Raw genomic sequence first — 18,240 nt, forward strand, 5'->3', positions numbered from 1 at the left:
TCAGGTAGCAAAAAGATGCACATGAACTTTGCCTTAGGTGTTAAATCTATAAACTACTGAGTATAAACTACTTAGGACCGCATGAACTAGTTGATTTCACTATACCTTCTAAAGCACAGTCTCAATAAAAATGAGGAAATACATTTCATTTGGGTGCTGCCTTAGATCTTAAATGACTAAATCTTACCAAAAACTAGCAACAATTCTTTTTTTAAATCTTTTAAAGGCAACAAAATTAGAAATCTTCTAGAAGTCTGTCACAACATAAAACATGGTTGAAAAAGATTGAATCCTCACTTAAAATTCCTGGACTATGTTATCATGTAATGAAAACAGCTCCATTCCCAGAAATGGTTCAAAGTCCATACCAGACTTTTATGACTCCAGTGAACTACATAAAACTCTCCAGAGTTGATTAGCAACTTCATTGGACTGAAAGCAGGAAATACAGACAAGGATAAATTGTTTGCAAGCAAGAAAGTATTGTTCTCAACAGTTATTTATTAAATGTCTCAACATGCCTATTATTATTTTCTTTCAATTACAATAAAGGACATTATTAGCATCTTTTACTTACAGCAGAAAAATGTTCTTAAAACTTTTCTAAAAGATAAAACTCACTTGGGGAAATTTAACTGGTCTCCAAAATAAGGAGTTCTGATAATCTGGGGATGAAAGTCCAGCATGGTTATTTCTACTTAATTGGACTAGTAGTTAAAAACCAGATGCATATAATCCCATTTTGGCTTAAAATATATATCAATATAAGCAGGCATGTAAGTGCACATGTACACATGTGTAGAGAATGCCCCACTTACAATCTTGTCACTTTTAAAATCTTTTAAGAGACACTGTTTGTGCATTACCCAGATCCCCAGAAGTCACTTGCAGACAGTTCACACTTAGGCAAAAGACTTCTGTCCTCACATGGGACTATTCTCTGTCCAAGAGCAAGCCTACCCTCCCCCCTCTCCCTGCAACTTCATGTCCTGTTCACTATTGACTAAAGTTCTGCCCACATGTACATTACTTAAAATAGTCTCCTCGCCCTCTGTGTGAATCTTCTTCAGAATCTAAGGGACCTCCTCAAAGAACTGTTCACTCTTCCACTGAGCATCAAACTCTCACCTGTACTACTGCAATAGTTTTCCTAATAAGTGTCCTTGTTTCTGGTGTTGCCTCTTCCAATCCATTCTCTACACAGCAGCCAATGTGATATTTTAAAAACAGAAATCAAATCATGTTAGTCTCACTTAAAATCTTCCAGTGGCTTCCTCTTGCACTTAGTAAAGTCCAAACACCTCACTGCAGAATATGATACCCCATAGTATCTGCCATCTGCCTGCCTGCCTCCTTGATTTTCTCTCATACTGTTCTCTCCCTCATCCATTCCACTCCAGCTACTCCGTTGTATTCTGTTGCTCAAACACACCACCAAGCAGCTCTTGTACTTACTCCAAATTTTTGCAGAGCTACTTCATTCTCGTTATTCCCATCTCAACTCACATGTTACCTCTTCAAAAAGACCTCCCTGGACTGTTAAAAGTAGTCATCTGGGGGGGGGGGTGGTGAGGGCATGAGTGGGGTGTGGGGGAATAAAAGGGAGATAAAGACACATTTATAATACCTTAATCAATAAAGGATAAATAAATAAATAAATAAATAAATAAATAGTAGTCATCCCAATCACATTTTCTTATTTAATTTTCTTCATTGTAGTTATTATTGTCTGAAATTGTCTCACTCTGTGGAACTTTGTCTGCCACATGCCTAGAATCTAATTTCCATGATAGTAGAGAAATCATCTGTATAATTCACAAGAAAGTCCCTGCCCCTGAAACTTAGTAGGTCCTATATACTCAAGTAATCTTTAGCAGATAATCATTACAGCATAGTATCATATGCCAGTCACTAAACACTACCACAAAGTGTTCCTCCAAGCTTGTTAACATTAAAAAGAATAATACGTGATACATGTTTTCATAAAAAAATTATGTGAATTTATTCCTGCCTAATGAATCAGTCCTAATGGAAACAAAAACATATTTCAGGGGACAATCAATATTCCTCCACAAAAAAAGGTGCTGGTACACTGACATCATAATGAAAAGAGTAGTAATTGTACATAGCAACCAAGGACAGTGAAAGCTCATTTACACTAACCTTTTAGCCTTCAAATGGATCATACCAATTAACACAGAAGTCTAAATTTAAAATTAAACAGTTTTGTATCCATAATATAAGTAAATGTAATGAACAGTGGAGTCTAAAACTTTTTTATCTGAAATTGATCTTTGAATGCCAATCTCTAAAATTTCTATTCCCCTTCTTTACTTATGCCATGAATTCTTTTCTTTGGAACTGTGTGGTCTCTCATATTTTACTATAGTTCCACCTCAAAATAAATAATCAGAATTTTAACATTTAAAAGATTTTTTTTTCTGATCAGGAAGTGGGGGTTAGCAGAACTTCTCTGCTTTGTCTTTCCTCTACAGAAAAGCTCCTCTGTGGTCTTGATATTTCAATTTAAACGCCTTCTGAACCCAGTAGATAAGAAACTTTTTAGTGCCTGTTTCTAACTGTTCGTGAGTGAGGACCGTCACAGAAACTAAATAGCAATGGAAACCAAATAGGTGCTAATAGGATTTTTTGTTGATTTTTAGATTTTCTTTTAAATTTTACTTCCCCACAACTATTTTATGGGGTTCAATTAGAGTCAGTAACAGATATGATCCATGGAGGAGAACTACAAGTTTCATTTAACTTCATAACAATCCTTTTGGACTTTACATTTACTTGAAAGTAGAATGTGGTAAAAAATATTTACTAAATTTTACTTTCATCACAGTCCCTCCACCCCAACACATGAGAGAGAGAGAGAGAGAGAGAGAGAGAGAGAGAGAGAGAGAGAGAGAGAGAGAGAGAAGGTTTGCAGGACTGCCCAGAAACCTAAAATCCTTCTATTGTTTGGTGATATAATACTTGCAATATAAGTCATTACAGGTCTGATGTTACAGTTCTTACACAGTATTGAATCTACTGAATGAAAAAGGAGCACAAAGGGGATTTCCAAATGCAGCTGCTATTTCCCATTTGTTAAATCCTTTTACTATACCGTAGATGTACATAGCTGGGAAATACTATAGAGTGGGAATTAAAACAAAATGTCTTGGCTTCTAGAAATTCAGAATACACAAAAGGTCCAGTGGAAAGCAATGCTTGATATCAAAAGAGAAAGTTTGAAAACAAGGATGATTTCTTTTAGACTAACATATAACATATATTTGTAAATTTAAACTATTTTATACTACCATAAATTCCACTTAGTATAATTTGCTAAGCACATTAATATCTATTTTCTAACAAAATTTTAGATCATAAAACTTTGAGAATAACTAGCTAAAGCAATTTGGCACTTGCCAAGATACACACAAAATTTAACTGAGAAAAATAAGCAAAGTGTTCTCTGAAAAAATAAATTTTGAACTGTATTATTTCTGATTCAACCTACATATTCCAATGTGATTATTTATCTGTCCATAGCTATATTTGGCAAAAAAGCAAATATCTATCTCTATCCCATTGGCCTAATCCAAGCCACTATCATCTCTTACCTGGATTTCTTAAATAGCCTCCCAACAGGTCTCCCTCCCATCCATTCATACTACAGCTAGAATTATCTGCTTGAAATATTCTTAAACCCTTCAATGCCTTTCCATTGCACTTAGAATCAAATCTCACTTACAATGTTATCTACCAGGTATTGTTGGATATAGCCCCTACCAATCTCTTCAACCAGATCTGATGCTACATTGCATCCTTACTTATTACACTCCAGCCACGAAGACTACCTTGAATTTCCTGAAACTCAGCTATATTTTTCTCACCTCATATATTTCATACATGTTATTCCCTCTGCCATTTTTACTTGTTCTTTTATTCTTTGCCTGACTAGTTTCTCCTATCCTTAGGTCAGCAAGGACATTCTTATCTATCCATTCTAAATGAAGTTTATTTCATTATGTTCTCACATAGCATTCTGTTATTTTTCTTCCTAACACATATCACAATTTTTTAAATTTATTGTTGACAGTATTACAAATGTTCTCCATTTTATTCCCATTTATCCCCTCTACCCAGCCATTGAGCCACCCCAGGCCTTTCCTACACCATTGTCTATGTCCATGGGGTATGCATACGTGCATATAACACATATCACAATCTTAATTATATATTTATTCTTGTTCTCTCTCCTGGATATAAATTCCATGAAGGCATATTCATGTATGTTTTGCTCACTGGCACCAAGTAGAATGCTGTGCTCAGAGAAGGTGTTATATAAATATTTGTTGAAACAAAAATAAAACATAGCCCTAATATCTTGCCAAAAGCTGGTGGCAGTGACTGAATATCTATTTCCCCCATGCTATCTTGGAGGTATAAAATGAAGCACTCAAGATCAAGCAGGAAAATAGACTTTTAGTTTTGCTTTATCATACCTTGTCTGTTCTCCCTATTCAAGGAAAAGAAATCTTCCAGTGATTCTATCTAATTATAAAATTATGATACCTTTATCTAAAGTTAGTCTAGAAAAGTCTTGTTTTTCTTCCAATCCCCTACATCTCACCTACTGCTCCAGAGCACTAGTTATGTCTACAAAATCATCTAAAAAAGAAGTGTATGCATCCACAAATTATAAAATCAGATCTTTAAATTGGTTCTGAGACATTAAGCATAGGGCAAGAATTTAAATATATGTTATTAGTAGTAAAGGCAGAAATAAGATAAAAATATTATCTTTTTTTTAAATTAAGGAATAAAACTTTTCCTAACTGCCCACTTAAAATACTTTGCATTAACTTAACTAAAAGTTAAGATATATAAAACAAATTTTAAAATTCCTAATCAAATAAAATATGTTAAGATTTTGGTCAATTCTAGATGCTAAAAAAAATAAGTATATTTGCTGTAAATTAGACAACTAATGTTACTTGCTATGGATCTGTTTTGATGGTTAATGATGGAATTTAACATGAGAAAGCTGGCTAACACACTACATGTATTTGATGTTACTGTTTCTACCTTTACAAAAAACTTCTATAGTCTGATGCAATGACACTCAGAAGCTTTGTATGTCCTTTTGAAATTAATCTATAGGCATTTAAGTGAGAAAAATCTTAATTATAAATCAAAAATTACTGTAAAACATGATAAATACCTGCACTTCCTCACTGAAGATGTATTTTCCATATAATCTCATTCCCCTAGACATGTTTGCTTAATATAATTTTTTAATATTAATACACAGCCACACTTCATTTGATCATACCTATTTTGTGGTATTATCAACTTCATCAACTTAAATTCAGAGGTTCAGAGAATATGACAACCAAATCTTCCCCAAAATTAAATATTTTTTGGCAAGGTGACCTAATAATGGATAAAAACTAAATCAGAAACCGTTTTCCATTTTTCCCCAGTTAGAGTGATATTAATAATATATATGGTTGTTGTTTTATGATCTGAACACAATGAACTGTAATGATATGTATTTTGAGCTTTCTCTAAAACACCTGTTTGTAATGAGGCCATACTAATTGACACACTTAGCAACAGTAGCCAGATTTTAAAAGCTCACCATTCTTTGCTGAGACGACAGAATGCTGTCCCAGTCAGCATCTTGTTGAATGGTATTGACAAGTGTTGGTAGCTCCTCAGAGTGAGGTTTGTTGTGCATTATAGGGTGCAGAGGCAGATGGGAGGCCACATGTTGATCACTGCCCTCTTCCTTTTCCCTTGAGGTCAAATCTTGGGTCATCGCTTCCTCTCCATCAGCTGAACAGGCAAATGGAGAGGTGGCTTGCTTGGAAGACATTCTTCTGCAGAAAAATGAAACAGCATGAATTAAAAAGGACTGTTCATGAAAAAAAAATCCCTTACATTTGACTATTTCAGAAAAAAGAAAAATTCTCTAACTTCAGAGATGTTTACCATCTACTCTAAACCACTAAAAAAGAACTCTCAGCTTATCTTTTCCACTTCTCCTCTTTGATTTTAACTCACAAAACTCTTCCCGATGATTGCTGCATATTTTCTCTCTTACCAATCCATAAATAAAGTGTTTATGGAATAAGTTTTCATAATATGTATAGTATATGTATGTGTGTAAATTCCCCCCAGTTATCCCAACTAGATTATAAGCTTCTTGAGAGTAATTTTGTTGATTTGCCTAGCAATGGGGAAAAAAAAGAAGAAGAAAGAATGAATGAACTAGCAAATGAGCCAGTTTGGAAAATGATTTGAAAGTACATATATCCAAATTTTGCTTATGCTTTACATCGGAACAAAAGAAGAAAATAAAACCAAAAAGGCAGGTTATCTATGATGAAAGTCTAGGCAAATTTGGTCCTGACTTCTGAGTTTACACCTTGTATTGAGTGCTAGGCCTAACACTGTTTAGTGTCAATGTGATCCTTTTCTAAAGACCTTCAAGCTGTGTCAACTGCTGTAATTTAGCTTTTAAGTGACATATTGATTGAATGGCTGATACTATTAGATTAGTCTTAAGGCAATTTTATAACATTTGAATTGAGCATATGAAATAACTATGCTACTATTTTTTATGAGAAAGTATATACGAGATTCAAAGCATTAGTATGAAAATAGTAAAATGCCTATAATGCATAATATTTTTAATACTCCACAAACAATTACTGAATATTCATCTATGTACCTATAAGTAAACTATATTCAGCATAAGGTCTCCATTCTGTGCTTCCATATACAACCAGAAAATCATTATTACTAAACAGAATTCAAAACTCTTATAATATCACTTTATCAAGATGATTTTCTTAGCAAAATGTTTAGAAATAATACCGCCAAAAGTTTTTAAAATAAAATAAAAGGCAATTGGGCATCTTTTCTAAAACTTTATATCATTTTTAGTTTATAGCATAATTAGCTCTAAAATTGCTGTGTAACGAAAGGAATAAAATCTCCACCTTAATTGCTTTTTAACATTAATTGATTTCATACCATTTTTTTAAAAATGCACAAATCAGTTAACATAGGAAACCACATGAGCATTTTTCAAATTAGCAAATCATTAACTTGCTAGTACTGTTTCTAGACAAATAAATACTGATTAAAGGGTCCAGAAATCTGAGATTAACAGTTAAATTTACAAATCTGTCACATGCTTTCATGAATATTGCAGTGAAGGAAATATCAAGTGCAAAGAAAAATAATTAAGTTAATTCCAATTTAAACAGTAGTTTTTATGTAGCAGCCCATGTTTCACATAGGATTTAACAGCTAATGCTAAATTTCTCACAATTAATGAGGGGGCTCAGATTTAGTATCCTACAGTGAAAAAATTAAGATAAGATTAGCTAATCTAATTATGCACAGTTCTAAATAAAAGTATTATAGGCTTTTGAAGTGCTTTGAAACCTATTAAAATGCTGATACCTACTAATATAACCATTCCACAAATATAAAAATTTCATCTATTAGACTTGATTCTAGAAAATACAATGGTGAAAGGAAGTACAGAAGAATGTCTATATTTTCTTTGAGAAGAATACATGCTATAAAGATCACTATATCAAAGAATCAGATAAGTACAGTCTTGACCAATTTCTAAAAATAATAACAAATGGACTTATGTATATACACTTAGGAAAAATGATACCAAAGGATGTTTCTTAGTCTACATGAATCACTTTAGAGCTTACTTCATTGGCCTCATAAATACTATCATAAAACCAGGCAAATTATAACTGTCCTGCAAGTTTATCAAGAGCCTGCCATAAACAACAAGAATGTTTTCATAGTTCAGATAATGACAGTACCAATAATGTAATCATTCACATTAAAAACAAAAGAATGAATTTACTGCTGCTTTTTAAAACAGCTCAATACAATTGAAAGTCATAATCCAAAACTCATAGGGACTTTAGCTTCCCAAAAAACATCCTCTTATTATAAAGTGACTTGGCTGCTTCCAATAGCATTATCTGTGATTGTTGCTTTAGTATAAATTAATCATGACACATAACACAAAAGTCTCTTAAGAATAATTTCAACTGCAAAACTGCACCAATGAACAATAGTGCACAATCCTAATTAAACACAACCATGCAGCTGTAAAAATAGACTAAATCTGTCCAAAGCCATGAGTTGAGTTTCAAGGCTGGTTTGTTAGAGTGTTTTCTTAAGGAAGGCTGGGCCCTCAGTCTTAATCAGCCAATAAATTATTTCCTGCAATTACATTAAATAGAAAATTATCTTCAAATGGGGAGTGTTAATTGAAAATCAAAATTCAGAGGGAAGTTTAGAAATTACACGCTGAATACAATTAGTGAGGAAGGGCTTCACCTCTACTTCATCAACAGCCTTGTGGCGATTCCTCCAGTGACCATTCAGGAAAGTTACCTATTTATAACATCACACGATTTGTCTTTTATTTTGCACCTACAAATATGAATGTGCATCAAGATTGCAAATAAAAGATACGCTGCCAAAAAAAATGCCAATATTAAATCTGACTGTTCAGCCTCAGTTCACACAATCATTAGGGGCCAAGGAGAGAGGAAGATAAGATAATAATGGTTAATAACCAAGGAAGGCATACGCAACTTGCAATCCTGGCCTTTAGCAAAGGAATTAAGTTTTTTTTTATGACAAGAAGAATACTTTTCCATACTATATTTTACTTAAATTTCTTGTATTTACTATAGTTCTCAAATATGTTGTTAGCAGAGAAAAGGGTGATTTTGTTCTTTTAGCTAGTTATTGCTCCACTCTGGGCATTTCCTTTTGACAAAATTGCTGGGCTTGTTTCAGGTTTGTTTTTTATTTGGTCTTGCTGTAGTTTTTGTTTGGAGTGGTGGTTTTTTGTATTTTTAAAAGGAAAGTGTACACAAATTCATTTTAATGCACAGTTTATTAAATAAGTCAGATTCACTGATTATTTGATTCAATTTACTGATTATTTTTTGCACAATTACTTTATTAAAGAGTCCTGCAATTTACTGATTACATACTTATTCATTTCATTTCTTTACTTTAACTTCCCCTTTTAAAATATTTTACTACACAGAATTCTAGAAGCTGCAAAGACTCTTGGTAATGCTTTTACTATAACCATTGCACCATGGCTGCTCTCCTTTAGAAAGTCATAAATCAAATATACACCCATTTTAATGTTTTACATTGTCATATCAGTGCTAACTTTTATTTTTCATGCTCATATCAGTAATTTTCCATTATAAAAACTTTCACACACCCCCACCCCCAATGCATTAGAATGGTATCTTACTTTAGCTGCTGCCATATATAACTAATAGGAAAAAGAACAAAATTCTTGTAAAAATGGTCAATTTCCATGTGACTTTACTTTGTTTTATTTTTGCACTATAACTTAAAAATCATTCAAATGAATTGTTTTTTTAATTTGTATTAAAAAAAAATCTCCCTAGTTATACCCCGTGAAAACGGGGGGTTATAATGGAAGTGCTGACACAACCCTAACTAAAGCAGCGCAAATGTTGCCGCTATAATACACAAAATCAAGTTCTATTATTCTAAACGATCCTCGCTCATGGGATTTTTCTTTACTGTGCTCCCAGCCAAACTGCTGAAGCATGAAAAATTTAAATGCAATCAAATGTGCCCAATTCTACTTTACTAGAACAAGTGTCTACAGTGGTACAATCTTAAAAGGAGATGCAACAGATTTGTTTGGTGTTTTTTTTTTTAACTGTTTATTTATAATACAGTGCACTGGAGATAAAATAAAAGAGGAAATTACACTCACATGGTACCAGTGTATTGACTACACAGAGTACATTATAATCAGAGAGAAAAACTACATTGTCAACTTATCACATTGGTTAAACAAGATGGTTTTCTGGGGCATAGCTATTATCAAGTAAAACCTCCAAAGAGAATTACATATCTTTGGGACACATAAAACTGAGTTCTCATCATGTGTTCCCGAGTTTGAAATGTCTCTGCCCCGCAGATCAAGTGAATTCCCAGGATGCCGGGCCATTGGAAAGAACTTCAGGGCTTAGGACTTTTGGGAATGAGAATGTCAGAGATAGTCTCCTGTAATTGATAATGTTTTCTAGGAAGTTAATAGGAGTATCTCTAGAAAGATGATAATTATTTTACTCCAAAACCCCAGTATCAAATCTGAATGTTTAGACCATTAAAACCTACTCAGACAGTAAATTTACTTTATATCTTTTAACAAGAAATCAAGATTAGCCTGTCTAAGACTTTATAAAATGGGGAGGACTAGATATCTACACAGTAAATCCTCTATCTCAGAAAAGCATACTTTCTAGAATGTTAAGCCTTTCTGGTTTTATGCTATTTTTTAAAAACAGTCATTTGTATATGTTTAAAAGTTAGGATTATTTTAAAACAACTTTATCGTAAGGCATAGCCACTCAAAATTACTTTTTTTTTCTTTACTACTGTTTGAAAAGAATCTGTCTCCAAACTATCATCTGGAACTTAACTATAGAAAGGAGCCTTGGATTTATTAGAACAATATTTTTAACCTGATTTTTAAAAATGTTTTCATGACTTCTACGATTATTACTAAATGGTATTCACTTTTTAGGTGTGTTACATTTATTCAAAAGGAGCCCTGTTTTGAACACAAAACAACATTTTAATAGCTGGTTTACATAAAGAAAATATTAAAAATTCAGACCAACATTCACATTTATTTTTGCAACTCGGCCCCAGGCTACCAAGGTAGACTTATTTCAGTCAGATAATTCACTGTTAATTTAATCCTGCAATTGAGCTGATACTGAGAAATAAACAATTAATTTTCCAAAAATATAACAGTGTCTCTCATTTTAAGGAGCATGAGTAACAGATATATTCAGCTGCCAAAACGTGCAATACCCAGGAACCTCTGCAAAGGATGCCAGTCCACCCAACCTAGGGCAAAGAATGATTTAAAACTTTCCTATACCTCTAATTCCTACATTTAAAGATGGGCAGGGGGCAGGCTGAGGGAGGAAGCCTGATTCTAGACTTAAAATGAAGACATCCTTTTAACACTTTTCCTGCTTCATTTGGGTAAAGGCTGTTCATGATTCCTTGTATTGTTTTATCTGGCACTACCTCTTCTCCCCACACTGCACCCTCTCTAACTTCCCACGGTTTCTGCCAGGTTTTTCTTTCTTCCATCTGTTTAATAAGAAAAATTTAGTGAAAAAGAAGGTAACTGCTTTCAGAACTACCTTGAAGAGTTATAAGCCAATCTTTTAAAATTTGCAGTGGCTCTTTCAGAACATATATGGTAACATATGCAGACAATATCTGTTGGAAGAAAACTCACTGACTTGAGATAGCTGTCAAATCATTATAGATAAGGCAAATGAAATGTGCTTGAAGTCCTTGAAGTATGTTTAAGAAGGGTCTTTAATTAATGGAATTTGGCTTATCTAAGGCTTCTAATTTTTCACACCAAAGCACCAAAATTGTCTCCAAAGGCCTTCTGAGGTTCTTACAAAACAGGGATTACCTGGAACAGATTCTTCTCAAGTCATCAAAGTTTGTATTTCTAGAGTTTATATTTAGCTGACAATATTGCTGTCACTTTATATAGCTTAAGACTGTTCTTTGGACTAGAGCTCATATGTCTTGGAATGCTTTGACTCATGAATTGTTTCTCCTGATAATGTTACATCACGTAATCACCTCTGTCTAATCGGTTGGTATCTGCTGGAAGAGGCAGGCGACCAGCCTAACCACTGGCATGCCTGCCGAACTGCCTATGGAAAACCTATAATTATTACATGTGTTCTTGAGTATCCAGTTTCTTCCCAGGATCAAAACAACTTGATTTAATGTAACCTCTATCTGATAGAGGTTTTGCCTGATAGAAATAATATTGAATTTTTCTCACAGCTTATTTACCGGTAACTTGTTGGGATCTTTGGTTTGGAAAGCCGGGACCAAAATATATAAACAAAATCAGTCACAACAATAAAAGCAAAACCAAACAATAGTTACTATAAATATACACTATATTGGAGGATTCTAATCAAGCACCATGACTTTATAACTCAACTGAAAAACCTCGCTCACTATGGCTTGAGTGAAAGAAAGACGTATAAAATAATAAGAGAATGAATTTATTTATACACGTCCACTTTGAATTTCCTCTTCTCACAAAATGAGAATCATAATTGCTAAAGTGAAAACCAAACATGTCTTTGCCCACTTGAAAGACACTAGTATGGAAGCCTAATTACAAGATATTTTATCTAATTATTAATAACAATTATAAACTAGAGCAATAACTTCTCATAAAGAAAAGGTAGGAAGTCACTGTATACTTTTTCATTCTTACCTCTATTTTCCACTTCTTAATACTGCCAGGAAAAAAATGAAACTGTCTAGATTGTTTTAAAAAAAAAAATGAAAGCTCACACAAGGTGACAATGAACAAAATTATATAAAGAAGCTAATCTCTGGAGTTCTCCTTTCGACCAGTTCATAAACAGTGAATTCAAATACCAATCAGAGCACCACAACTTTCCAGACAGAGTAGAAGGCATTATATCCAAAGCAATCCAGCAATTCCTTTCTTGTATATAATGACATAAGGTATAAATTTCAGGTTCCAGTCTAATAAGAGGAGGAAGAGGAAGGGGGAGGGGCACAAACAGGGTGAGGGAAGGAGAGTGGAAGTGAAGGAGGAGGGGTGAAGGGGAAGGGGAGGAGAGAAACAACTGTGGCTTTGCAGTTCATTTTCAGTTTGTCTACTTAATGAAAACCTCATTGTACAACCCTGAAAACCATTTCCAGCAGGCAAAGTATTTCTGATTCAGCAGAGGTTACACAAGCATCAAAGCAGTTAAATATAGGTGCCAAGCCACAATGCCAGGAGCTCTTAGTACTGTGAGTTAGTGTTACCTGACAGCTTAGTGAATATAAAATTACTTGTTTCTCCAATTGAAGACAATCAAATTGTCACCTTCCATTGTAATAATGCACAACTAGTGATCAGCAAAGTGCAAACATAATTACCATGAAGAAAACAAAAAATCAAATCTAAATCCCTCTGCAGAGTAAACACATCTATCTGTGTTCCGCCCAAAAGGAGTGCATTTTAATGCTGAATGCTATGATTATGTTATTTAACGATACGATTTATTAGTCTTACATTAAATTAAAATGAAAAACAACAAGAAAGACCAATTCATACAAAGTGAATACAAATACCAATAAGAGCACCACAACTTTCCAAACAAGAGTAGATGGCAAGCAAATTGTATCACTGCCATTTGGGCTGATAATGTTAAGTGTACATCAGCAGCACATCCATTAGAAAAACCATGCTTTCAGAGATTTCTTTCTAGCCTAGAAACATTTCTGAAGGTTGAATACACAGGTTGGATCCAACCTCAAAAGCTTTTGTCTTAATTTTTCCTGAAGAGAAAAAAGTTATGCTTTATTTTTATCTTCTAAAGTAGCCTGTATTTTTGAGGTTGAAAATTTACCTCACAAAATCAATGTAGCATCTTTATCCAAGTTTAGAAAAATAACCAAGAGTAGGATACATGTCCACAACTATTACTGAGATACTCCATATCTGGAATTTTCATCCAAACTTGGTGACTAGATTGGCTCACTATCAAAGTGATTTCGATTAACCCAAAGCTTAGTTAGTATTAAAGCACTGAAAATTCCACATTCTTCTTCCATACCTTGAAGATTCCTAAGTTATAAATATAAATGTTGATCCAATCAAACAAAATTATCTAACTCAAAATTTTAAACATTCATATGTACATCTTTCTTCCAATGTATCAAAAACTATCCTTCCCATTCTCAAAACACTCATAACATAGGGATTTTCTTCTTTCATTAATAATGCCTTATTTTTATCAGAAAAGTACACCATACTTACAAGCTAATGCCTAATATTCCATTTTTACCTGATAACTCTGTTTTAAATAATATCATTTAAAATTCTCTAACCAAAAAATGAATCTGTTAAGGGAGAGCAGGAAAAACTGCAACAGAGTAAAAGTGGAATGAACTAGGGACCATCAACAACATAAGAGTCCCTTGAGCTTAAACCTTCATGTATAAATTCAGACATTTGCAGTTGGATAGATCATTCCTTAGAATGATGCTTTCATCCTGTACAAATCTGAAATGGCCAATCACTCTCACATTGCAATCCTGTTCTTTTATTCTTCCAATTAGTTAGGGAAGAGTTATTTTTTAGGAGAAAAGGTTGGATGAAAACACTGGATTGACCGTGTGGTTAAATCAGAAGCAGAATAAGGATGGGAGGAACAGGAAAAAAGGGAAAGTCCAATCTCTAGTTGGAAGTCTTATGGCGATTTGAGATAAATTTCACATCATTTAAGAAAAGATTTTTTCTTGACCTTGCCAACTTTCAAGTAATGTAACAAAGTTTTTTTTTCAAGGGATCCTCATTATAAGCTTGACACAATAAAAACTTCCCAGTAAAGGGGGTATAATCAGTGCTTCTTTTAACTTCAATGATGAACAACTTAATACATTCCTAAATTATGTTCCTACATAATATTTGTTACAATACAATAATAATAAAAAAGTATCAGGAAGAAAATAAAAATGGAAACCTGTTGTCAGAGAATGTCTTCCAGACCCAGAGAGGTTTGCAGAGATAATATCATAAGCATATAGTAAGTGGAAGAAAAATAGAAAACTTAAAAAGATTTCATTTTATATATAAAAAGAAGCTTATTCTATATGTTCCATGAGAATAGGGATCATGTCTGTCTTGTTCATTACTGGGTTCCCAGTACCTGACACAGTGCACACCACATTGCAGACCATCAATAATATTGGAAAGAAAGAGAAAGGGAAAATTGGAGAGAAGAGGTGTGCAAATTAGCTTATATTTTAAAATTAAGATGAATAGATAATCACAGAAATACTGCTTACATGTTAATGCTACCAACCTAAACATTATTCTTTCTGTATATTCTTTCTACCAAACATCTCATTCCTTACCTTCTAAATCATTTCATTTTTACATCTATATCCCCAACACTGATCTCTCTCTTATTTCCTTGCAATACAACAGTCCTCAAATGACTGCTAGATATTTATACCAAGATGTACTTTGCTATATCATAGTCAACAAACTTAAAATTAGATGCATCATTATTTTCCTCAACACCCTCCCTCATTCATTCACATTCAGAAGAGCATCATTCTCAGAATCATCCAACAGCAAAACATGAACACTATATCCATCTCTTTTTAATCTTTGATCCCCACTGCTAGCCTGTCACTGAGCTTCATTAACTCTTCCTTAATGTTTCTTAAGCTAATACATTTTACCATACTCATAATACCTTAATACAGGACTTTATTACACTCCTACCTAGACTCTTACAACAGACTTTAACCTGGGTTTTCTAATTTCAGTATCTCCACTCTCCAAATCAAGCTTACAAACACTCCCTTTATCAGATCAAGAAAATTCAGCAGCTCTTCCCTGATGACCAAAACATGTCCAAACTCCTGACTCTGGCATTGAAAGCTCTCCATCCAAATCCAACCAATCGTTCCAAATTTATCTGCTAGTAGTCTACACTTTAACCTTTTACTCTAACTAGACTGATATACTCAGACTTCATTTATTGCTACCTCCCAGCCTTTTCCTTGCCGTACTTCCCTCACCTTGCTTTCATATCACTAGGAAACCAACTGAGAATATTCCAGGTAGCTATGATCCACCCTTCTCCTGATCACATCTAATAAGTGCTCTGAAAATTATTTTTATACCACTTATTCAACAATTAATGTATACTAGTTTACATATCTTTTTTAAATATATGACATCACTATCCTATATAATAAAAGGGTAATATGCAAATTGACCCTAAAGGCAGAACGACAGGTCACTATGATGGGCACTGACTAACAGGGGCAGACGCTCAACAGAGGAGCTTCCCCCTTGGTGGTCAGTGTGCTTCCACAGGGGGAGTGCCGCTCAGTCAGAAGCCGACTCTTGGCTGGCCAGCACAGCAGTGGCGGCGGGAGCCTCTCCCACCTCCGCAGCAGCACTTGGGATGTCCGACTAACAGCTTAGGCCCACTCCCCATGAGCCTAAGCCATCGGTCAGACATCCCACAAGGGCTCTCAGGCTGCCAGAGGGATGTCTGACTGCCAGCTTAGGCCTGATCCCCTGGGTTGATGCTCAACCACTGAACCTGCTAGTTAGGTGGCTATAGTTTTTATACCATAAATTTTATTACAAATATTTGTTGGATTTTAACTATCCATGCTTTCCCTACCATGCTTTTTCTGGTTAGCCTAAATAATCAACATTTAATTATATTCTTTACAGATGATTGTGAGATAAGATAAGGGTGTCACTGCCCCTTTATTTCAAGGTCCAGAGAAGTATGAGATCCAATTTCTACCTTCTAGCTCTTACCAGAGAAGCCACAAAAGAAGCCTCAGGTACAACTAAAGCTGTTTCACTACAAAAGTAAATGAGAGGACAGCCTTCAGGGAAAACAAGATGAGGTACCTGAGCAGTATATATTTAACACACCACCTGTCTAGAGTTCATTTCAGGAAATGCAGAGTAACTTAGATATTCTCTTAAAATCTGACTACCATATAACATTACATACACCCTAACTTTTGGGGGAAAGTAATAGAAAAGGCCCATACACAAGGGCATGCATTTTTATAAATTGTCTGTGAAAGATGAAGAAAGGTTTCACTGTCAACCCAATATTTCACATTTTTTGGTAAACACCAAGCAGTCCACTTTCACACACACACACACAAAAAAAACTACAGTGCTGCTATCTTGTATTTCTCCCTCACTACTTCTACCACTCCTTCCTTCCTTATAGCTATTTGCCTTCTCACTTGCATTTGCTAGTAGTACTAGTATACAATCATAAACAGCTCTACTAGAACATGAGAAATCAATTATTTCTACTAATTACTGCACAGAGTTATTTGAGTTACCATTATGAAAGGCAAGTATGACTTTTCTTTACCTAGTACCTTACAGACACACCTACCAAGCCACCGAGCTCCTAGTTTTCCCAAGCATGTTGTGGGAAAGAATCCTGCATCATTTCTCCAGTTCTGTTTTTACTTCTGATGTAAGCACCACCTCACAAGTTCCCAAAATTCAAAAACATTTATAATTATAATGTTTAATCTATTGACTTTTTTTTTTTACATTACTTCGAAAGTAAATCATTTATTGGCACCCATGGTGCCTAGAACTGGAAAACTGCTACCAATCTTCACAGAATCTACTGCCAGAAGGAAAACTGTGGTGTAGTGGAAAGGTTTGGAGGAGGGATTTAAACCTAGGCTTCTCATTTATTATATCTGTTAACCTGAGGAGTTACTTAACTCTCTGAGCCTCCATATCCCTATCTGTAAAATTAGAGACAACACATATTCCTTGAAGAGTTGCTGTAAAGGTTAAATTAACATATGTTTAAGTACTTAGTATTTAGTAGGTATTAAATGAATGCTAACTTCTTCTTTTAAAAACAACACTTTACAGAAAATTTTACTCAAAACAAAAAAATTATTTTAAAAAGAAGAGATTCTGAATTTTTACAAATCACAATAAATAAAAGTTTCATGAACTAGTGGTAACCTGTGACCTAACACTGAGTGGACCAGTGACTAGGACCATGCCCACAGAGTAAAATATATAGGCTACTACTTCCCAAAAGGGGGAGGTAATGAGAGGGAATTACTGTTTATATAGAAGAGACCAAAGCATACAGCATCTGCTGCTAAATATTGTATTCCTAATGATAACAGAGTTCTGGGCTCTGGGTATCAGACCTCCTGCAATTAACCTATTTCTTCTATTTTCAACCAAAGCAGTCCAAGAATTTAGAGTCTATACCCATTTCCTCAGAATTAATTTTTAAACCGAAGCAGCACTTCAGTATACTAGAATAGTTATCAGTGCTTGAATTAATTTGACAATAAATAAAAAGTCTAAGCTACTATATCCTATGAAATTCACCAATACCTTTCCAAGCTTAACTATTCGCTTTTCTTTGGGAGAAACAATTGCCCTGATGAATGATTAATACCTGGCCTGAAATTTTAAATGTTAAGACATACTTTTTTGTTTCACACCATTTTTCATTTCCAAATCAGGTCCAAAACCATGTTCCTACTAGAATGCTACCCCAG

General features: G+C 34.2%; 1 protein-coding gene across 26 annotated transcripts in view; it reads right to left on the reverse strand.

Moving 5' to 3' along the window:
* SOX6 (SRY-box transcription factor 6) overlaps positions 1-18,240 on the reverse strand; it is a 550,404-nt gene that overhangs the window by 319,377 nt on the left and 212,787 nt on the right. For all 26 annotated transcript variants that reach the window (XM_059709018.1, XM_059709013.1, XM_059709014.1 and 23 more), the window contains one exon: positions 5,639-5,879. In XM_059709018.1, coding sequence (XP_059565001.1) covers positions 5,639-5,875 — 237 coding nt within the window. In that variant the 5' untranslated portion in view covers positions 5,876-5,879. The remainder of the gene's footprint in view (positions 1-5,638; positions 5,880-18,240) is intronic.

The sequence above is a fragment of the Myotis daubentonii genome, chromosome 9, assembly GCF_963259705.1.
Source record: "Myotis daubentonii chromosome 9, mMyoDau2.1, whole genome shotgun sequence".
In the NCBI taxonomy this organism is placed as follows: domain Eukaryota; kingdom Metazoa; phylum Chordata; class Mammalia; order Chiroptera; family Vespertilionidae; genus Myotis; species Myotis daubentonii.